The sequence below is a fragment of the Phoenix dactylifera genome, chromosome 2, assembly GCF_009389715.1.
Source record: "Phoenix dactylifera cultivar Barhee BC4 chromosome 2, palm_55x_up_171113_PBpolish2nd_filt_p, whole genome shotgun sequence".
NCBI classification, from domain to species: domain Eukaryota; kingdom Viridiplantae; phylum Streptophyta; class Magnoliopsida; order Arecales; family Arecaceae; genus Phoenix; species Phoenix dactylifera.
The window spans coordinates 2,566,305-2,583,115 of record NC_052393.1 but is presented as its reverse complement, the minus strand read 5'-3'; the positions used below and the strand labels follow the sequence as shown (position 1 = coordinate 2,583,115).

Sequence of the window (16,811 nt, the reverse complement as noted above, 5' to 3'; positions counted from 1 at the left end):
ATACCGACAAATATAAAGGACACCGACCATTTGTTCTACAATCAGAACTGGGTGATAATGAACTCAAAAAACTAACGATCTATGGATAGATAGTAGAAGCAAGAATACTAGTTTCATACTGAGATTAGATCACAAATGATTCATCAAATAAGCAAAGAACTCAAAGGCAGATTAATATGAACTGGCCAGCTGATAGCTGACAACATTTAATTAGCATATTTCTGACCATCCTGCAGCTCCACCAGACAAACTGTCGAGGAGCTATAAGATTCATGCGGTAAATGGTTGCAGAATATAATATCACCAAGTAAAGACACTATTAACCACAAAATATTTTGCGCGTGGAGCATTGTAATTGGAGTGACGCACATCTGCGTATAAGAAAAATGATTCTGTGTTCAACCATAATAAGAATATGTTAAAACAAGCTTAGTACAGAATACTGATGATGTCTCTATTTTCCAACTACAGTTGTTGAATGTGACTTGAAACAGCAGCAATAAGCAGGTGTGTAGAATGATATCTCCATGACTTGACAGCTTTCTGCAGATGAGTACAGATTGTAGATGAATCAAAATTTAAGGGATGCGAGATCAGTAAAAGATAATGCTGATGTTGTAGAATAACACTATTTGTGGCTAGTAAGTTCTGAAAGACTGAAACAGTCGACAGAATACTCCTGAAACATAAAATTCTTATCAAATTCCTGCTGCTACTCAGCACAAAGTATCATAGATGTGATAGTTCAGAAAAGATTCATTTTAGCTGATATAATGCTCAAGAGTCGTATATCCCACAAAACATAGGAATAGAATTGTACATTTCAGACAAAAATTAATAATTTCCAAAGCTTACATATAACTGTGTACGCAAATGATCCCAACTGACATGGAAAGTAATATGAAATGGAAGAACTTTCTGCAAGAGAATGATGTGCAGAGGTCATATAAGTTCTTCCTATTCATTTTAGTTACAGAGAGTGCTCTATTTAAGTCAGCAAAATTGGAACCGTAGGTAAAAACTGATGAATCATTTCATAATTACAGAAACTGTGAACTCTTATCAAGTGGCACTTAATGCACTGAGATCCAACAATGTCTGAGCTTTCTTAGGAACAAAATGAAGGAATACCTAGCATGTTTATGCAACTATAACTAATAAAATCATAGACAAATATAATTTGACAAATTATAAACCAGCCTATATAAAAAATTACTCACACTGAGCTTTATTGGTCCACTCCAAGTAGTTAAAAATGATGAGAAATTGTTTTTCTTTTTTATATCCCACTGAAATACAAGCACTTCCCAACATGGCCGTAGCAGGTTCCCAAAACCAAAACAAATAAGGGACTTCCCAAAATAATCTAGAACATGACATGGGCTTATTGCTAATTTTTTCCCCAAGAAATAAGTATGATGAGTCATAATTTTGCTAAAGAAAGATAGATATTCATAACAATTAACCTTAAAGTGTACTGTAGTATGTTACTGACTATTCTACAGGAGGAAATTACCTTACAGCGGAAGAGAATGCCTAGAGACAGATCCATGTGTAGGGGCGCCAATTGGTGTCTTTCTGGAAGCTGGAGTGTAGTAGCTTGAATAGAGACATCAAACTCGACAATGTTGGACAAAACAAACTGAGCTATATAAGACAACTAATGCTCCTTGCTCAACAAGCTCACATGTAATTAAGAGGGAATTCAAACTCAATCCAAGATCTGAAGTGAGAAATTTTAATACGCTCATATGAACATTCTCATTACCCAAAGTGATGATGACCTTTCACTGTTATAGATATCCATCAAGGAAAAAGCCTATAGACACTGATGGTCTACCATTGATCCCATGGTAAAACTCCTTGAGGTCATCCAAAGTCTTACCCAGAAATAGAGCTGAAGGCAAACCAGTGAGCGGTTGACAGTTCTATGAAGCTGAGAAGAGACAAAAAGGAATGAAGCTTACAATCTATCCCTTTGTACGGTCCTTATTGTATTGAACAGAACTCAGATATTATTGATAGAAAAGAAGAAATCCACCTTACCAAGGCTCCAGACTACAATAAAGTTACAAAAGCTTCATCAGTCATCACATCGCGATGGCCGTTCATGAGTTATTAATAGTGATTGGCACTTCAATCATACCATAAGACCATGCTGGCCAAATTCACCAATAGTCCTTGCATGTGCAGCAACCACGTTGAAACCTATGGTACCTATTTACGTCCCTCACCACAATCTCCCTCTGGATCACCCTAGCCACGTACTTAAAGAATTCATGACAATCTCCACAAATTCTCAAATTTTTCACCACCCTCAATGCCTTCCCTTCTGGCACTGCTCCATTCAGCACCCCAAACGCCACTGCCAACCTCTCGCTATGGTACCAAAGTCCCTCATTCTCATTCACCTCTTCATACCCTAGCGTTTTTGCTTCTTCCATCAGTTCCACCAACTTGGCATAGATATCTGTCGCATGTTTGTGCATCCTATCCCCTGCAATGAATGCATGCACCTCCCCTCTCACTTCAATCCAACTACGTCCACCCTCCTTCTTCACTCCCCGGTCCCTCATCTCTGTCCACACCTTGGCCATGTCATCCTTTCTCCCTGCTGCCAGATATATGTTGGCGAGCATAACATAGGCTGAGTCATCCTGAGGGTCCAGTTCTAATAGCCGCCGTCCCACAGTTGTTGCCAAGTCAGCTGCACGATGAACCACACAACCCGATAACAGCGTCCGCCACACAGCCGCATCAGGCTCGAATGGCATCGTGAGCACGAGGCATTCGGCATCCTCTAAACGCCCCACTCTGGCCATCGCACCAACCAAGCAATTGTAATGCTCCAGGCTTGGCGCCACTCCAAAACTTGATCCCATCAAATCAATCCACCGCTCTGCCTCACCAACGAAACCAGCATTGCTACATGCCGTGAGGACGGCAAGAAAGGAGAAATCATCAGGCGCGATCTTCCTTTCAAGCATTTCATCGAACAGCTTGACTGCTGACTCCGAGTCCCCCTGCTGCGCATAGGCCGAAAGCATAGCATTCCAGGTGACGAGGTTGGCGTCCGGTAGCAGAGCGTCGAACACCATCCGTGCGTCAGAGACGAGGCCGGACTTTCCGTAGGCATCGACAAGGGCAGTCGAGACCACGAGATCGGGCTCGAGCCCGGCGACGACAGCGTGGGCGTGGACTACCCGGGACTGCTCGAGGGTGGCGAGGTGGGCCGCCGACCGTAGGGCTCCGGAGACGCTATAGACGGTGGAGGCGACGCCGGCGGCCCTCATGGCGGCGAAGAGGGAGAGGGCGCAGTTGGGTCGGTGGTTCTGAGCCATGCCGACGATGGCGGCAGCGTAGCAAACCTCATCCTTGTAAGGGAGGTCGTCGAACGCCTTGAGTGCGTCGTAGGGGCGGCGGGCCTTGGAGTAGAAAGCGACGAGGGCGGTGCCGGCGAAGGGTAGGCGGGAGAGGGCGAGCTTAAGGGAGAGGGAGTGGAGCTGGAGGGCAGCGGAGAGGAGCGGAGGAGATGAGAGGGAGAGGGATTTCAGGAGAGCGGAGAGGGTGGCCTGGGTGGGGCGGGAGGGGCCACGGAGCATGGAGAGGAAGAGGCGGAGGGCGGCGTCGGGGTCGGCGGAGAGGGCGGAAACGGCGGCTGTCCATGAGACATGGGTCGGGGGGAAGGGGAGGCGGCGGAAGAGGCGGAGGGCGTCGGTGAGGGTGACCGGGGAGCGGGAGTAGAGGGTGATGAGCTGGTTGTAGAGGGCGCGGTCGACGGAGGCCAACTTGATGAGGTGGGCGTGGACGCGTGCGGGGTCCGCCGCCGCCGGGGCCGTCGCCACAGGCATAGGCGGACGCCACCGGGGTGGCTCGCCGGAGTCGTGGGCTGTTTGTTAGTGCTCGCTACGTGCTCGTGGCCATGTAACGTCTACTTCGTAACTTACTTACAATGAAGGGCCCGTTTAGACTTGTTAGTAGTGAATAAAACTCGTAGCGGACACTATTGAATATTATATAGAGCGGGATATTTATATTTTCTCTGACGTTCATCTCAAAAAAAAAAAAATCTAAAAGTTAGAGAGAAGTAGGACTATTTCCGCCAATGCCATAATTTTAAAATATATAAAAAAAATAGATGCACCAAAAGAGATTATCCTTGGAGAGAGAACATTCGCATTCTTTTTTTCTTTTCCGGCCTCTCTATCTAATTTTTTTTTGATCAAGCTATTTATCACATCTATAAAATCTTTCTTCTCTTTCTTAACTCCTTTCTCCTCGTACAAATTTCTTTCTTTTTAACATCTTTGCACCTAAGAGATCATTGAATCTAAAAAATAATATATATATAATTTTTTTTGTTGGACAGAGCTAGAAAACTATAAATCAATATTGATGAACACTATGCTCTAAATACTATGTATCGATTTACCTATAGGTGTATATTGGCTTGCAAGATAATTAATTTACTTGGTATGTATTACTTGTTCATATAGTATGTACTTGTAAAAAGCATATTTTGATACTATAAATCGATTTACCTGAAGATATGTATTGGATCATTGTTAGGTATACATTAATTAAACTAACATCGGCCATGTAGTATCATTGCTAAATATGGTTTGACGGAGATTATGTATTAATTTACTTGAAGGGTGTGTATTTGGTTGCTCAATGACTAGGCCCTCTTTAGGGATACTATAAATATAATAAAATATTATATTATATTATGTTAAATAATTTAATATTATATTAAATTATTATCTTATAGTATATAATGTTATATTACTATATTATAATAATATTATATTACATTACATTAATATTATACTATATCATATATTTATGTATTAATATATATTATATTTTATTATATACTATTGTATAATACTAGTAATGTCCTTTATAGTCATTTTGTCATACAAAAATACTTTCTCAGTTTGTTTACCAAACAAATGTTAAAGCACCATAGCACTTTAGAAATGTAGTTACCAAACAGCAAACAGCTTTTTATAAAAGCTCTACTTTCAACAGCTCTACTTCCAACAGCTCCCCCAAACAGGGCCTAATTTGATAAATGTGTATTATTTGACTGTATATTATGTATTGGTGAACATCATATTCTAAAAACTATGTATCAATTTATCTAAATAAGTATATTGGCTTGCTAAATAATTAATTCACTTTATGTATATTATTTGGCCATGTAGTATATACCACGATTTTTATTTTATTTTTGATTTTTTTTATTCATGGGACCGACAACTCTATTTATGACTTTTAATTTTTTTCTTTAAGATAAGTACTAGAGGAAATATAATAAAATAGAAAAGTCATCTCTTTTTTTTTTCTCTATGCCTGCCCTGTATAGTCCGTTGGTAGCTGTATTAGTGTATTAGCTACCGCCAGCGAGTCACTTGGGCTTTTCAATTTGACATTTGTCATGAGATATATTGCAGGAATCGACGTGGGAATTGGCATTGCAATGTTGGCCCTAGTCGTCTTTTTTTTAATTTATTTATTTTATTGATGGGCCATGAATTACATAATATTGGCATTTTAATTAGCCGTATTTAAACAATATAGACTCAGTTGCATGGTCATATTAGTATGCAACAAGACAATTGCAAATGACTATGCTTGCCTCCATAACATAATTCTCATCATATGCTAATCAAAGACAATTCTTTGTAATCAAACACATCAAACTTTATATCCATTTGCACGTCACATGATTCTCCAATTTAACTATAATATTTGCATATAATTTGATGTATATTGTTAACATTTCAATTTTTTTTGGTAGGAGTATATATTTCACTTTTTCAAGATCACAAGATCCTGTACTTATGCCCGTTCCGGCCTAATACAGCAAACAATACAATAGTCCAAGGTCTGTCAGATGTACAGACCTTGGTCTACCTTTGTCTACCGTTGAAGCAAAGATTAAACCATGCTGCTGCATACAGATAGCAATGCTTAATATTGCTAGTATAGGGCCACCTTTGTCTACCTCTTCATGAAAGAGATTTAATTTATAATTTAGATATAGCTTGATAAGAGCAGATATAATTTCCTCTTCGATGATTATTTCAATTCTTCTTGATAAACAAATCAATTATGGCAGAATATTTACATATTTTATATTTACTCATCAACTTCGCCTTTTTTTTTTTGGGGGGGGGGGGGGGGGGGGGGGGGGGGGGGGTTCAGAATCAAAAGACAAAATACTCCATAGCAGTGGAAGAACAGATACACAGCAAGTCTAAAGAAAATCTTCAAAATAATAAACAGCAAAAAAAGCAGCTCAATTAGCAAATCTATTCGCCTCTCGGAACATATGGCCAATCTGAAAAACAGCATACTCTTGGCAGCCTCTAGAAGTAAATGGTCGAGGACCCCAAACCTCTTCTGTAGAATCCACTCTACCATCTCTACTGAGTTCCCCTCCAGGATGATGCACTGAGGTTTCAGAACTCGCTTCGCAAATTTTAGAGATTACAAATTTTAACAATTTAGTAATAAAACATGTTGTCAGCAATTTTCCGATATTTTTTTTCTGAATTTAAAACATTTGACAGCCCCCCAAATTTGTGACCCTGCTGATTAGGCTTTAGAGCTAATTAATCACAAGTCTAAACGTACTTTTGGCAACGCAAGAACATGTAAACAAAAAAAATCTTGCATCCAAGCAGATCAATCAACCAACACGAACCCTCCTTTGACATATTGCAGGCAAGGAAATGGCAGGTCAAGCACAGTTTCCACCAAACGAGATTTAGAAATGAGGGTATTTAGAACCATATCCCTATTAACAAATAACCCCTCGCCAGCGCACAACCCCGTTCCCCTGCATGCAACAAGAGTGGCGTTGCAAAGCCACGGAACGGGGACACAAAACGCCAGACCCAGATGCTCCTTATAAGCCCTGCAAACTTGTGAGACATATCTGCTCATGGGTAGAATGCTGTCGGAAAAAGAGCAATCATTTGCATCAGTAGCGAAGCCTTCTGAATCTGAGTGCAGATTGACCACAACAGTCCCATGGGCAGGATGAAGCCTATTTTCAAGAGATCTGAGGAAAGGGCCATCTGAATCCCACAACTTGCGAGGGAAAATATCGTCGCCATCGTATGCATCGATAAAGACTAAATCATATATGTAAGGGTTGTTGAGTACAAAATCCTCAGCATCCGATCGGTGGAGGAATAGCCGGTCATGGATGCCATCCCACAGTAATCTGTCAGCATGGGCAGGTGGTGCGACCGAAATCTGATCTGCAGTTTTGACAGCAGAAGCAGGGAAACCCATTGCCTGAATTGAGGCCGAGATAACAACCGGATCGATGTCCACGATGTGGACAACAGCACCTGTACAAAACAAGCAGTGATCAGGAGTAGAATTTAGCAATTGGGAAAGAATAACTTGCGGTAGATATCATTGCCTACACGTTGAGCCTGCGAAGTTTGCACAGGATAGTTATTGTAGACCGAGAAATTATTGGATAAAGAAGATTTTAGTTTTCATCTTGTGATGTGCACGTCAACCCAAAATCCTTAAAAGATATGCAAAAAGGATCCCGTAATACTAAAGTGCATAAAAGAAAAGGATAAAATTCTTTTCATGTAGATATTATAAAATTGAGACAATTAATTATGGACAAAGGGGGAAGGTAGTCTTCACCTTTAATTTTACTGGCCAAGAATAAAGGTAGACTACCACCACCATGACCGATGCACAGAATATTCATGGTTCTCTTTCCAATAACTGCCTCAGGGAGATCATAAGTGGAAGAAGTCAATGTTATCAAGCCGGCGGATACCATACTTTTTAAATCTGCCACAGCATTTTTCAGATTGAAGTGAATATCAAAAATATATAAAGAAGTAGGAAATAATATCAAACATTAACAAATCATTCAGAGAAGCATTAATAACTGCAATGCAATTGGGCATGTTCAATTCCAGGTCGGAAAACTGATGACTTGGACTTGACTCACCCTCTACTAATTTTTCACTCAGACGAGTCAACTAGGCAACTCGGGCGAGTTGTACTTCATGCATACATATATTATATACATACATACATATAAAAAACACTTCTCCATAAGTAACTAAAAAAAATATTTGACTGACCTAAACTTCTACAATTAATTTGAATTTAGTATGTTCTAATATTCTAAACAAGGAGGAACATACAAATACTATAGATCAATAGTGCCTCTATGCAAAACCAAATGGGAGAATAGCATTACAAAAATAGCCATCCAACATTCCAAGTTATCAGAATTAATCATGTCCAAGTCATTTAGTCTACAAAATATACAAATTTCAACTTAACACAAAAAGGAAAACATCATCTTCTTTCTTATCACTTGCGATTAAACTAGTCCTTCAGACAAAGAAAAAAAAAATCACAATCATCTCGTCATTGTTGGCAAAGAAATACGATCATGTTTTCACATCACATTCTTGACCCTCAACTCCCACAACCATGTCTCCTTGATCTTATTCGTCATTGGCATTGTTGTCATCCCCTAGCATAGCAACGACTCATTCTAACCCGGCCGAGTTAAAGTCTTGCCGAAAACGAATATAAGAACATGACTCAATCGATTTTTTTGACTCACCGATTCAACCAAGTCACGAAACACTCTACTTTTATTTATTTATTAATACTATTCACGTGATCTTGGCTTTTGACTTGGTAGCCTTAGTTTTTGACTCGACTAAGCCGAGTCATGAGTTGGCTCGCTGGGTTTTCCAACCTTGGTTCAATTATTATAATTGTTATCTTCAATCAAAATTCTGCAACCTAAATTATGGCCAAATTAGCTATTGACCAAACTGCAATTTCCTTTTACTTGAATGATTCCATCTTGCTGGACTCCAGTTACTGAGTAATAAGCACCTTCATTTACTAGAGACAGAATAAGGTTCTTGTTACAGGATAAAAGGAGATTCCATAATTTTATTACATATAACAAACACTACCAAATTCTGGAAACATATGACCACATAATCAAGTTCAAAATCCATCATAAGCTTACCACAACAGCATATATGACAAAGAAGAAAGGTGCAAGAGAACCATGCACCACTCTCCATTATTGCTAGAAGTGCAAAAAGGATAAGATACAGCCAGGATTAAGTTCTACCATAGAAGGATACCCAAAATTGACTCTTAATTACGCTCATGAGGAAAGAAGATTAACAATAACCATAATCATGCAGCACGTATGTAGTGCAACAATCCTACTGTATAATGTAAAACCTCATCACGATGAAAGCATCTTACTAATAGCATATACATGCAGCATGATTATTTTTGCAACAAAGCAGATCAAATCAACAAGTATCTGACATACAAAGAGAAACCTTTAAAAATGGGCAAGGAAATGTATGTTGTTTTGATAAATTACAATAAAGATTACATTTGAAATCAAGTGAAGGAACTTACATGGTACAGCCAGACAATGTGGCTGCTGCATCAAATACAATGATGCAGGGTCTGATTTTCTGTAAGTGACCATAGTTTTAGCTGTGCTTTGGCGAGTGTTGCCATTAAAGCTAAGCACACGCCATTCATAACCAAGTATCCTAATCTTCCCATCATGTTCAAATTCTGGATGACTCTTTGCATATCTTTGCTCGAGCCATCTCTCTATTGTTGGCCATTGCATTGGAGCCTGAAAAGGTACACATATAAGGAAAGAAAAGCACTATAAGTAGATGGCCTTAGAATAATGCACAATAAGAAGCATTAGTCCTGTAAACTTATCACTTGAGCTATCTTGATCATGTAAACACTTCCAACACAAAAATGTGCAACTTAAAAACCTTCTACTCAAACCTGTTATTTCAGTTTTCCTCGGCCTTATTTTATATTCCTAATGCAAAAAAAGAGTGCTAACATGATTGAGAAATGCGAGACCCTAAAATCGATAAACTTAATTTTTTTAGTCCAGCTCTATCAATTCTTTTCTTCATTACGATTATTATTAATTGTTTTAAACACCATTTGGAATGTTGGTCAGATAAAGATTCTATTCATGAACGGCAAAATAAAGCCTGCAGGGCATGGCAACAGAAGAATGAAGTTGAGAACAAATACCAGCTAATAGCGATATAAGCAAGGGTTGCAATCGAAAGACCAATCCCAAAGGCCTAAGTGGTAAAATTAAAATAAACTATAAATTGTTTATATCTACTTCTGATGTTTATTTTGTAAAACTCATTTAGTATGGCAAGATAATTAGGCATATCCAGAGATTTCCTGTGCATCAGATGATAAGAAGCCCCTAAAATCTTTTCTTTGTTTGAAAACAAAAAAAGAAAATTTTACTACATTCATCCTTTTTATTGCTTGTCACACTATCAACTGATCATGCAAGATCCTCCTTAAAGCCACTGGTGAAATAATGAAAAATTTTTTGTCAACCCACACTGCATTTGACAGTTGCTTGTAATGAAACTTGCTATTTGAACACAGAGGGTTATGTCAGTTCTGCCATGTACTTCCAATACAAAAATTGTTTGAACACAAAAAGCCTCAAAAAGCTACCTCACGCCGTTCAATGAGTTCTCCGCAGAAATTGGTACCACTAAAGTGTTTTGCTCTTTATAATCAATGAAGCTAAGGAAGCCTTTTCATATGATAAGGAAGCAATTGGTACCTAAAAGCTCACCTCATAGGATTCTCTTCAACAAAATAAGGAAACTTGAACTGAGCAATTCAAAAATGTACTATTATTGTCACTTTCATTCACGACAGAGGTCATGAGTACCTTAAGAAAGTAGGTTGCATCACTAAGCTAGCATCAGAATGTATCACATTCATTTATTCCTGTGGCATAATTGCTCAAGAAACATCATGCATGCGATGTAAAGCCATGATCTGGTTCTCCACTCTTCGGACTACGTGTGAGAGTTTCTTTTCTGTAATGATGGCTAAGGACTTCATCTAAAACATTTACAACTCAGTGGTTTTATTTATCTGCTTGTCATCAACTTCGATTTAACCTGTAAAACTCCTACTGTGGAGTTCTACCATTCCAGGGTCAAGACCTGAGAGCTCTAGTATCTGTTGCTACAACATTAATTTATCGATTCATGGTCCCAATTTTTAAACTTACGGGGTATTTTATTCAACTCGGACAGATCAAGATGTTATTTTCCTAAACTAAAAGTATCAATATATCCTATATCAACATAAATTTCAAACAGCAAGCCAAAAACTATATATAAATCCTAAAAAAAAAAAAAAACCCTCAGTACAAACACGATTCACTTTCAAAGTTCTCATATTTTACTAAAGATCCCAATACGGGCACCAACTCAACAACTAAAGTGCTCTTAACTGCTGGGTTTTTCACGAGCTTGTGGGCTTTCTTACCGCATTGGATGGTTCAATTAAAAGAAAAAGATAACAAAAAATTAATAAAGGAAGGAGAGGAATAGAGGGGTCACCGGTCTTGAACAAGGGTAGGAGACGACGGAGACGACGCCATTTCCGTAATCAGACGTCGATCGGAAGACGGTCCGGCCATCGGAGGACGTCCCCCACCACTCAGAGGAATAGGACCAGTCCCCCTCGTCCTCCGGGAGCCGGCGGACGTTGGAGGAGAACCGGCGCACAGCGGAGCTCCTCCACGCGAGTCTCGCGCCTCGCCACATCGAAGACGCCCAAAGCCCTAAACCTGAACTCCCAGAAGAAACGGAGCTAGCTTTCGAGCGTAAATACCATACAACTCTAGCTGTAGGAAAATTATACAATTGGGACACGTGGCGTACTCTGACTAGCTGCAATGCTCGTGCCCGCGTCCAATTTCACGCTCGCTGGGCAGCCGGGGTTGCATCAGTGCACAAGATCGGCAAAGTTTGCCGCCAGCACAGCTTTTTATTTTTATTTTTATTTTTATTTTTATTTTTTGCAACATCAGATGACTCGTATAATTTTAGTATAAATATATCTCAAAAATTTAAAATAGAACAAATTATAAAGCGTAAATTAATTCCCGACCCTCCCCTTGACTGCTGTGTAATGCTAAGTCCCTGTTGACCCAAACCATGTTTACCGGTCCACGATTAGGGATAATCTTAATTACCGGTCCATAACAGAGGTTTGTTTTTTTCTTTTTTCCCGAAGCTGCCCTTTCGTTGCCGTTAAGGTTGAAAATGTGGAATCAGTTAGGAAATGAACCGCAAAGAGGGGAATATGGCTCGGATTCTCCATTGGAATCGTGGAGAAACTGGATTTCTCCATTGGCAGCGAGTCGGGGAGATCATTCGCATGGGATATGGCTCGGATTCTTCGATTTTGCTTCTTGGATCCGGAAGAATGAAGCGGAAAGGGGAGACTTTGAAGCGGAAGATAGAAAAGTTCAGATTGTTCAGGGATATTTCTTCTACCAAAAATAATCAAGTGGAAAATTCCGGTTGAAATACTATTCTGTGATTTCCGGAAGATTCAGGTTCCTCCTTTTTTGTTTGCTTAGAGTCCCTTTCGATATCTAGCGGTAATGGTTTCATTGCACAATAGTAATAGAGGTTAAATTGCTACTCCAATTTCTCTTAATTTACTGAGGCATCCCTCTGTTCTCCTATGTTTCCCGAATTTTTTTGGACGAAAAACCCTGTTTCAGCCGGTATATCTTGTTGTCTGTCTGCCATTGCTCAAATAGTGTTTAGAGACATAAACGTGTGACTTCCATTGCTGATTTCATATTCCAAATAAAGTTGCTATCCCTCTTTTCTCCTCTGTTTCCCAACTTTGATCAAATGAAAACCCTGTTTTAGCTGCTGGATTATCTTGATGTTTTTCTGCCATTGCTCATATACTGTTTGGAGACGTAAACGTGTGACTCTCATTGCTGATATCATATTCGAGAAATAGTTGCTGTGTCAGCATTCCCTTCGCTTCATTGTTGTAATAGCATTCGGAACTTCAATCATTTCCCCTTTTTTCATTTTTCTATTGTCATGGCTTCCAAAAAAACAAATAGCCCTGTTTTCATGGCTATTTGTTCTTATGGTGGCGAAGCTCTTATTATTTCCATCTCCGAAGACACAAATCTCGATCAAATTTACAAAGAAATAGTGGATAGGTGGAGACATCTGTCTGATACAATGGTAGAAGTTAAATATTTTATTCCAAACAAGTCTAGAATGGTTGTTTCGCTCCTGGGGGATAATGATGTTCGGAAAATGCATCAAATACACGTCAACTTAAATGCGCCGGTGATCGAGTTGGTTGTTAGTCATATTCCATGCTTGATCGAAGCAGCCGATGTCGTAATTGATATGAGGTAATGCAGTAGTTAATTGCATCTTTTTCTATTTTGGTAATCTTAGTTTAACTCTTTGTTGTATTGCATATTTCACATATTAGTTTTTTCATGTTAATCACTAATTTAATAGTTAGTATGCTGAATTTTTGTTAAACTTATTGTAGGGATAGTGGCCCAGCCCAAAATGTTGAGTGCAGTTGCCGATCAAAAATTTTTTCAAAAGGTAGCTCAAGTAATTTCGGTCGAGTTGTTGAAGAAACAAGAGCGGCAATCGAAGAGCAACCTAGTCAAAGAAATTCTTTGGATGCTTGGAAAACTTCTATTGAGGGTGTTGGTCAGGAGTTCAATGATGTGGAAACTCTTCGCGACACGATTCGCAACTTTTGCATTGCAAATTGCAGAGATTTTGTATTTGTGAAGAACGATCGCCTGCGAGTGACCGTGGAATGTGCATACGAAGGATGTGAATGGCGTATCCATGCTTCCCGACTTGGAAATCAAGAAAGTTTTGCAATTAAAAAAATGAATAGTCAGCATACATGTGGCGGAGGGTTGCAAGTCCGGTCGCATCCTAAGGCTTCGAAACGTTGGGTTTCAAACATAGTTAAAGAAAAACTTCAAGATATGCCGTTATATAGGCCGACTGATATCGTAAAGGATATTCGTCGAGAATATGGTGTTGAATTGCCGTATCATCAAGCTTGGCATGGCAAGGAGGTGGCTATGAAGGACCTTTATGGTCACAGATCAAAATCTTATGACCGGATATGCTGGTATTGCGATGCCATTCTTGAGACCAACCCTGGCAGCATAGCGGAGTATGAAACTATTGAAGGTCGATTCAGACGCCTATTCATTTCATTTCATGCTTCAGTAGTGGGTTTCATAAGAGGTTGTAGACCTTTGATTTTTATGGATGGAACATTTATAAAGCATAAGGATGGAGGAGTAGTTCTTGGTGCCACTTCCAAAGATGCGAACGACGATATGTTTCCTATTGCTTACGGTGTGGTCGATACGGAGACTGATGACAATTGGGACTGGTTTTGTCGAAATTTGAAAGAAGCAATTTATAGTTGCATTGAGTGGCGAAGTGAGCAGATCACATTTATGACGGATAGACATCAAGGAATCATTAAATCAGTGCCGAAGTACTTTCCTGGTAGTTACCACTCCTATTGTTTCCGTCATGTGAAAGACAACTTCAAGAATCAGGTATGTATAGTCATATTTTTAATTTTCAGCATAGAATATATCTAACTAATTTAGGATGTTGATGATCTCATCCTTTTATTATTGTTAATGCAGGTGCTTGTCCATTATTGTGCAAGTGAGAGAAAAAGGCTGCTCGATTTACTAAATGCTGCTGCTTATACTCCAAGGCTGAATGTTTTCCACAAAATAATTAGCAAGCTTACATTAGATGCTCTAGGGAGTAGATCTTTTCTCCTGCATGCAAATCCGAAGCATTGGGCAAATGCAGTATTTCCAGGTCCACGATGGGGTATTATGACATCTAACGTGGCAGAGTGTTTCAACAGTTGGATCTTGGAGGCTCGCCATCTTCCCGTGCCTCAGTTGGTTGACCATATTAGGATTCAAATAATGACATTGATGCATGAACGGCGTAATCGAGGTTACAATATTCAAACAAATCTATGCCCAGATGCAGAGAAAGTATTGCATAGAAATGCAGAAGACGGTCGGAGATTATCCGTATTTACGTCAAACATAATGATATATGACGTAAAGGATACAAACTACTCTTGCGAAGTTGACCTCCAGAATAACAAATGCTCTTGCGGCGAGTGGCACATATTCCGCATGCCATGTAAGCATGCATGTGCATGCATTGAGAAGGCTGGTAGATCACTGTACCACTTCACTGATAATTGTTTCAAAACTGAAATGTACAGAGCAACATATGCCGAAGCTATTAGTCCAATTCTTGATATCGAGGAGCCCTATAGTGCCTCAGATGAGATTCATATTTTACCCCCAATCAGAAAGACTCGACTAGGTAGGCCAAAAAAAAAGAGAAGACCTTCGCAAGGGGAGTTAGTACGTCATATAAAATGTGGACGCTGCGGAAAGCTTGGGCACAACAGAAGAACTTGTAATGTGGCCATCGACTAAATATTTTGGAGATTAGGTGAAATGTATGGAGATCTGAATTTTTTATTTTTGTCGTAGTCATTTGCTTCTTATTTTGTTGTGGAAGAATTTTGCAGAAAAAATTGATGTCAATGAAATGAATTGCAATGTTCTCTGGTTCCCCCGGCACACTCTTACTGTTGATGTTATTGGAGAAATATAAGACAGAAGCGTCAAGAAATTCAGATGATTGTGTGTCTCTATACCGATTTGTACTAAGCAACCCTTGGCACACCATGGCACACCTCTGGTTGTGCAACATGTCAGTCATATGTACTACGCAGCATACAGTAATCTGAAGCACACCGTTTATTAGTACTGGAACACTGTATTTATAGCAAATAAAAGGTGTTAATATAATATGGTACACAAAGGCACACTGTTAAAATTCACTGAAAGTTCCTGGCACCATGTTAAGTGAACTTCGAACACAATCTGTGAATCCTGGCACACATTCCATACTGGTGCACACTTCATTGGATTGCAATGGAACGCATCTAAGTATGATTGGAATCCACTTGTAGAAGCCTGGCACATAAATGTTCATTCTACGGAAACAGTAAACTATGCTTGGAACACATTTCAGTATGTGGTGTGCACACTTATAAAAGCCTGGCACTCATTTTTTTAAGGTTTGCACCCAACAAAAATTGCTTGGAACACACTTGTTTTAGACAATGTCAGATTTTTGAGTTGCTTTGAAACAATTTCAGATACTTTAGTGTGCCATTTGCCCCGGCACACTCTTACTGTTGATGATATTGGACAAATATAAGACAGAAGCTTCTTGAAATTCAGATGATTGTGTGTCTCTATACCGATTTGTACTAAGCAACCCTTGGCACACCATGGCACACCTCTGGTTGTGCAACATGTCAGTCATATGTACTACGCAGCATACAGTAATCCGAAGCACACCGTTTATTAGTACTGGAACACTGTATTTATAGCAAATAAAAGGTGTTAATATAATATGGTACACCAAGGCACACTGTTAAAATTCACTGAAAGTTCATGGCACCATGTTAAGTGAACTTCGAATACAATCTGTGAATCCTGGCACACATTCCATACTAGTGCACACTTCATTGGATTGCAATGGAACGCATCTAAGTATGATTGGAATCCACTTGTAGAAGCCTGGCACATAAATGTTCATTCTACGGAAACAGTAAACTATGCTTGGAACACATTTCAGTATGTGGTGTGCACACTTATAATAGCCTGGCACTCATTTTTTTAAGGTTTGCACCCAACAAAAATTGCTTGGAACACACTTGTTTTAGACAATGTCAGATTTTTGAGTTGCTTTGAAACAATTTCAGATACTTTAGTGTGCCATTTGCCCCGGCACACTCTTTCTGTTGAT

General features: G+C 39.4%; 3 protein-coding genes across 6 annotated transcripts; 1 reads left to right on the top strand and 2 right to left on the bottom strand.

Annotated features, from left to right (window-relative positions):
- Window positions 1-319: 319 nt before the first annotated feature.
- LOC103715426 (pentatricopeptide repeat-containing protein At2g27610-like) lies at window positions 320-3,972 on the bottom strand. Of its 4 annotated transcripts, none has more exons than XM_039117150.1 (3): window positions 2,042-3,972; window positions 1,517-1,936; window positions 320-543 (listed from the first exon to the last, which is right to left on the bottom strand). In XM_039117150.1, the coding sequence occupies exon 1, from the start codon at window positions 3,849-3,851 to the stop codon at window positions 2,169-2,171; it is 1,683 nt and encodes a 560-aa protein (XP_038973078.1). In that variant the 5' UTR covers window positions 3,852-3,972; the 3' UTR covers window positions 320-543; window positions 1,517-1,936; window positions 2,042-2,168. The 4 variants fall into 4 exon arrangements, with proteins under 4 accessions (XP_038973078.1, XP_038973075.1, XP_026663619.2 ...); XM_039117147.1 differs by having other exon boundaries at window positions 2,047-3,972; XM_026807818.2 differs by having other exon boundaries at window positions 320-679; window positions 1,517-3,972.
- A 2,640-nt stretch (window positions 3,973-6,612) lies between these two features.
- On the bottom strand, window positions 6,613-11,735 carry LOC103715425. The gene is made up of 4 exons (XM_008803035.4): window positions 11,469-11,735; window positions 9,460-9,688; window positions 7,684-7,836; window positions 6,613-7,370 (listed from the first exon to the last, which is right to left on the bottom strand). Exons 1-4 carry the CDS (start codon window positions 11,673-11,675, stop codon window positions 6,697-6,699), a joined length of 1,263 nt encoding a protein of 420 aa, XP_008801257.2. The 5' UTR covers window positions 11,676-11,735; the 3' UTR covers window positions 6,613-6,696.
- Window positions 11,736-13,127: 1,392 nt separating this feature from the next.
- On the top strand, window positions 13,128-15,605 carry LOC120104519. Its single transcript, XM_039115805.1, has 4 exons — window positions 13,128-13,306; window positions 13,453-14,503; window positions 14,597-14,792; window positions 15,520-15,605. The coding sequence occupies exons 1-4, from the start codon at window positions 13,128-13,130 to the stop codon at window positions 15,603-15,605; spliced, it is 1,512 nt and encodes a 503-aa protein (XP_038971733.1).
- Window positions 15,606-16,811: the final 1,206 nt, after the last annotated feature.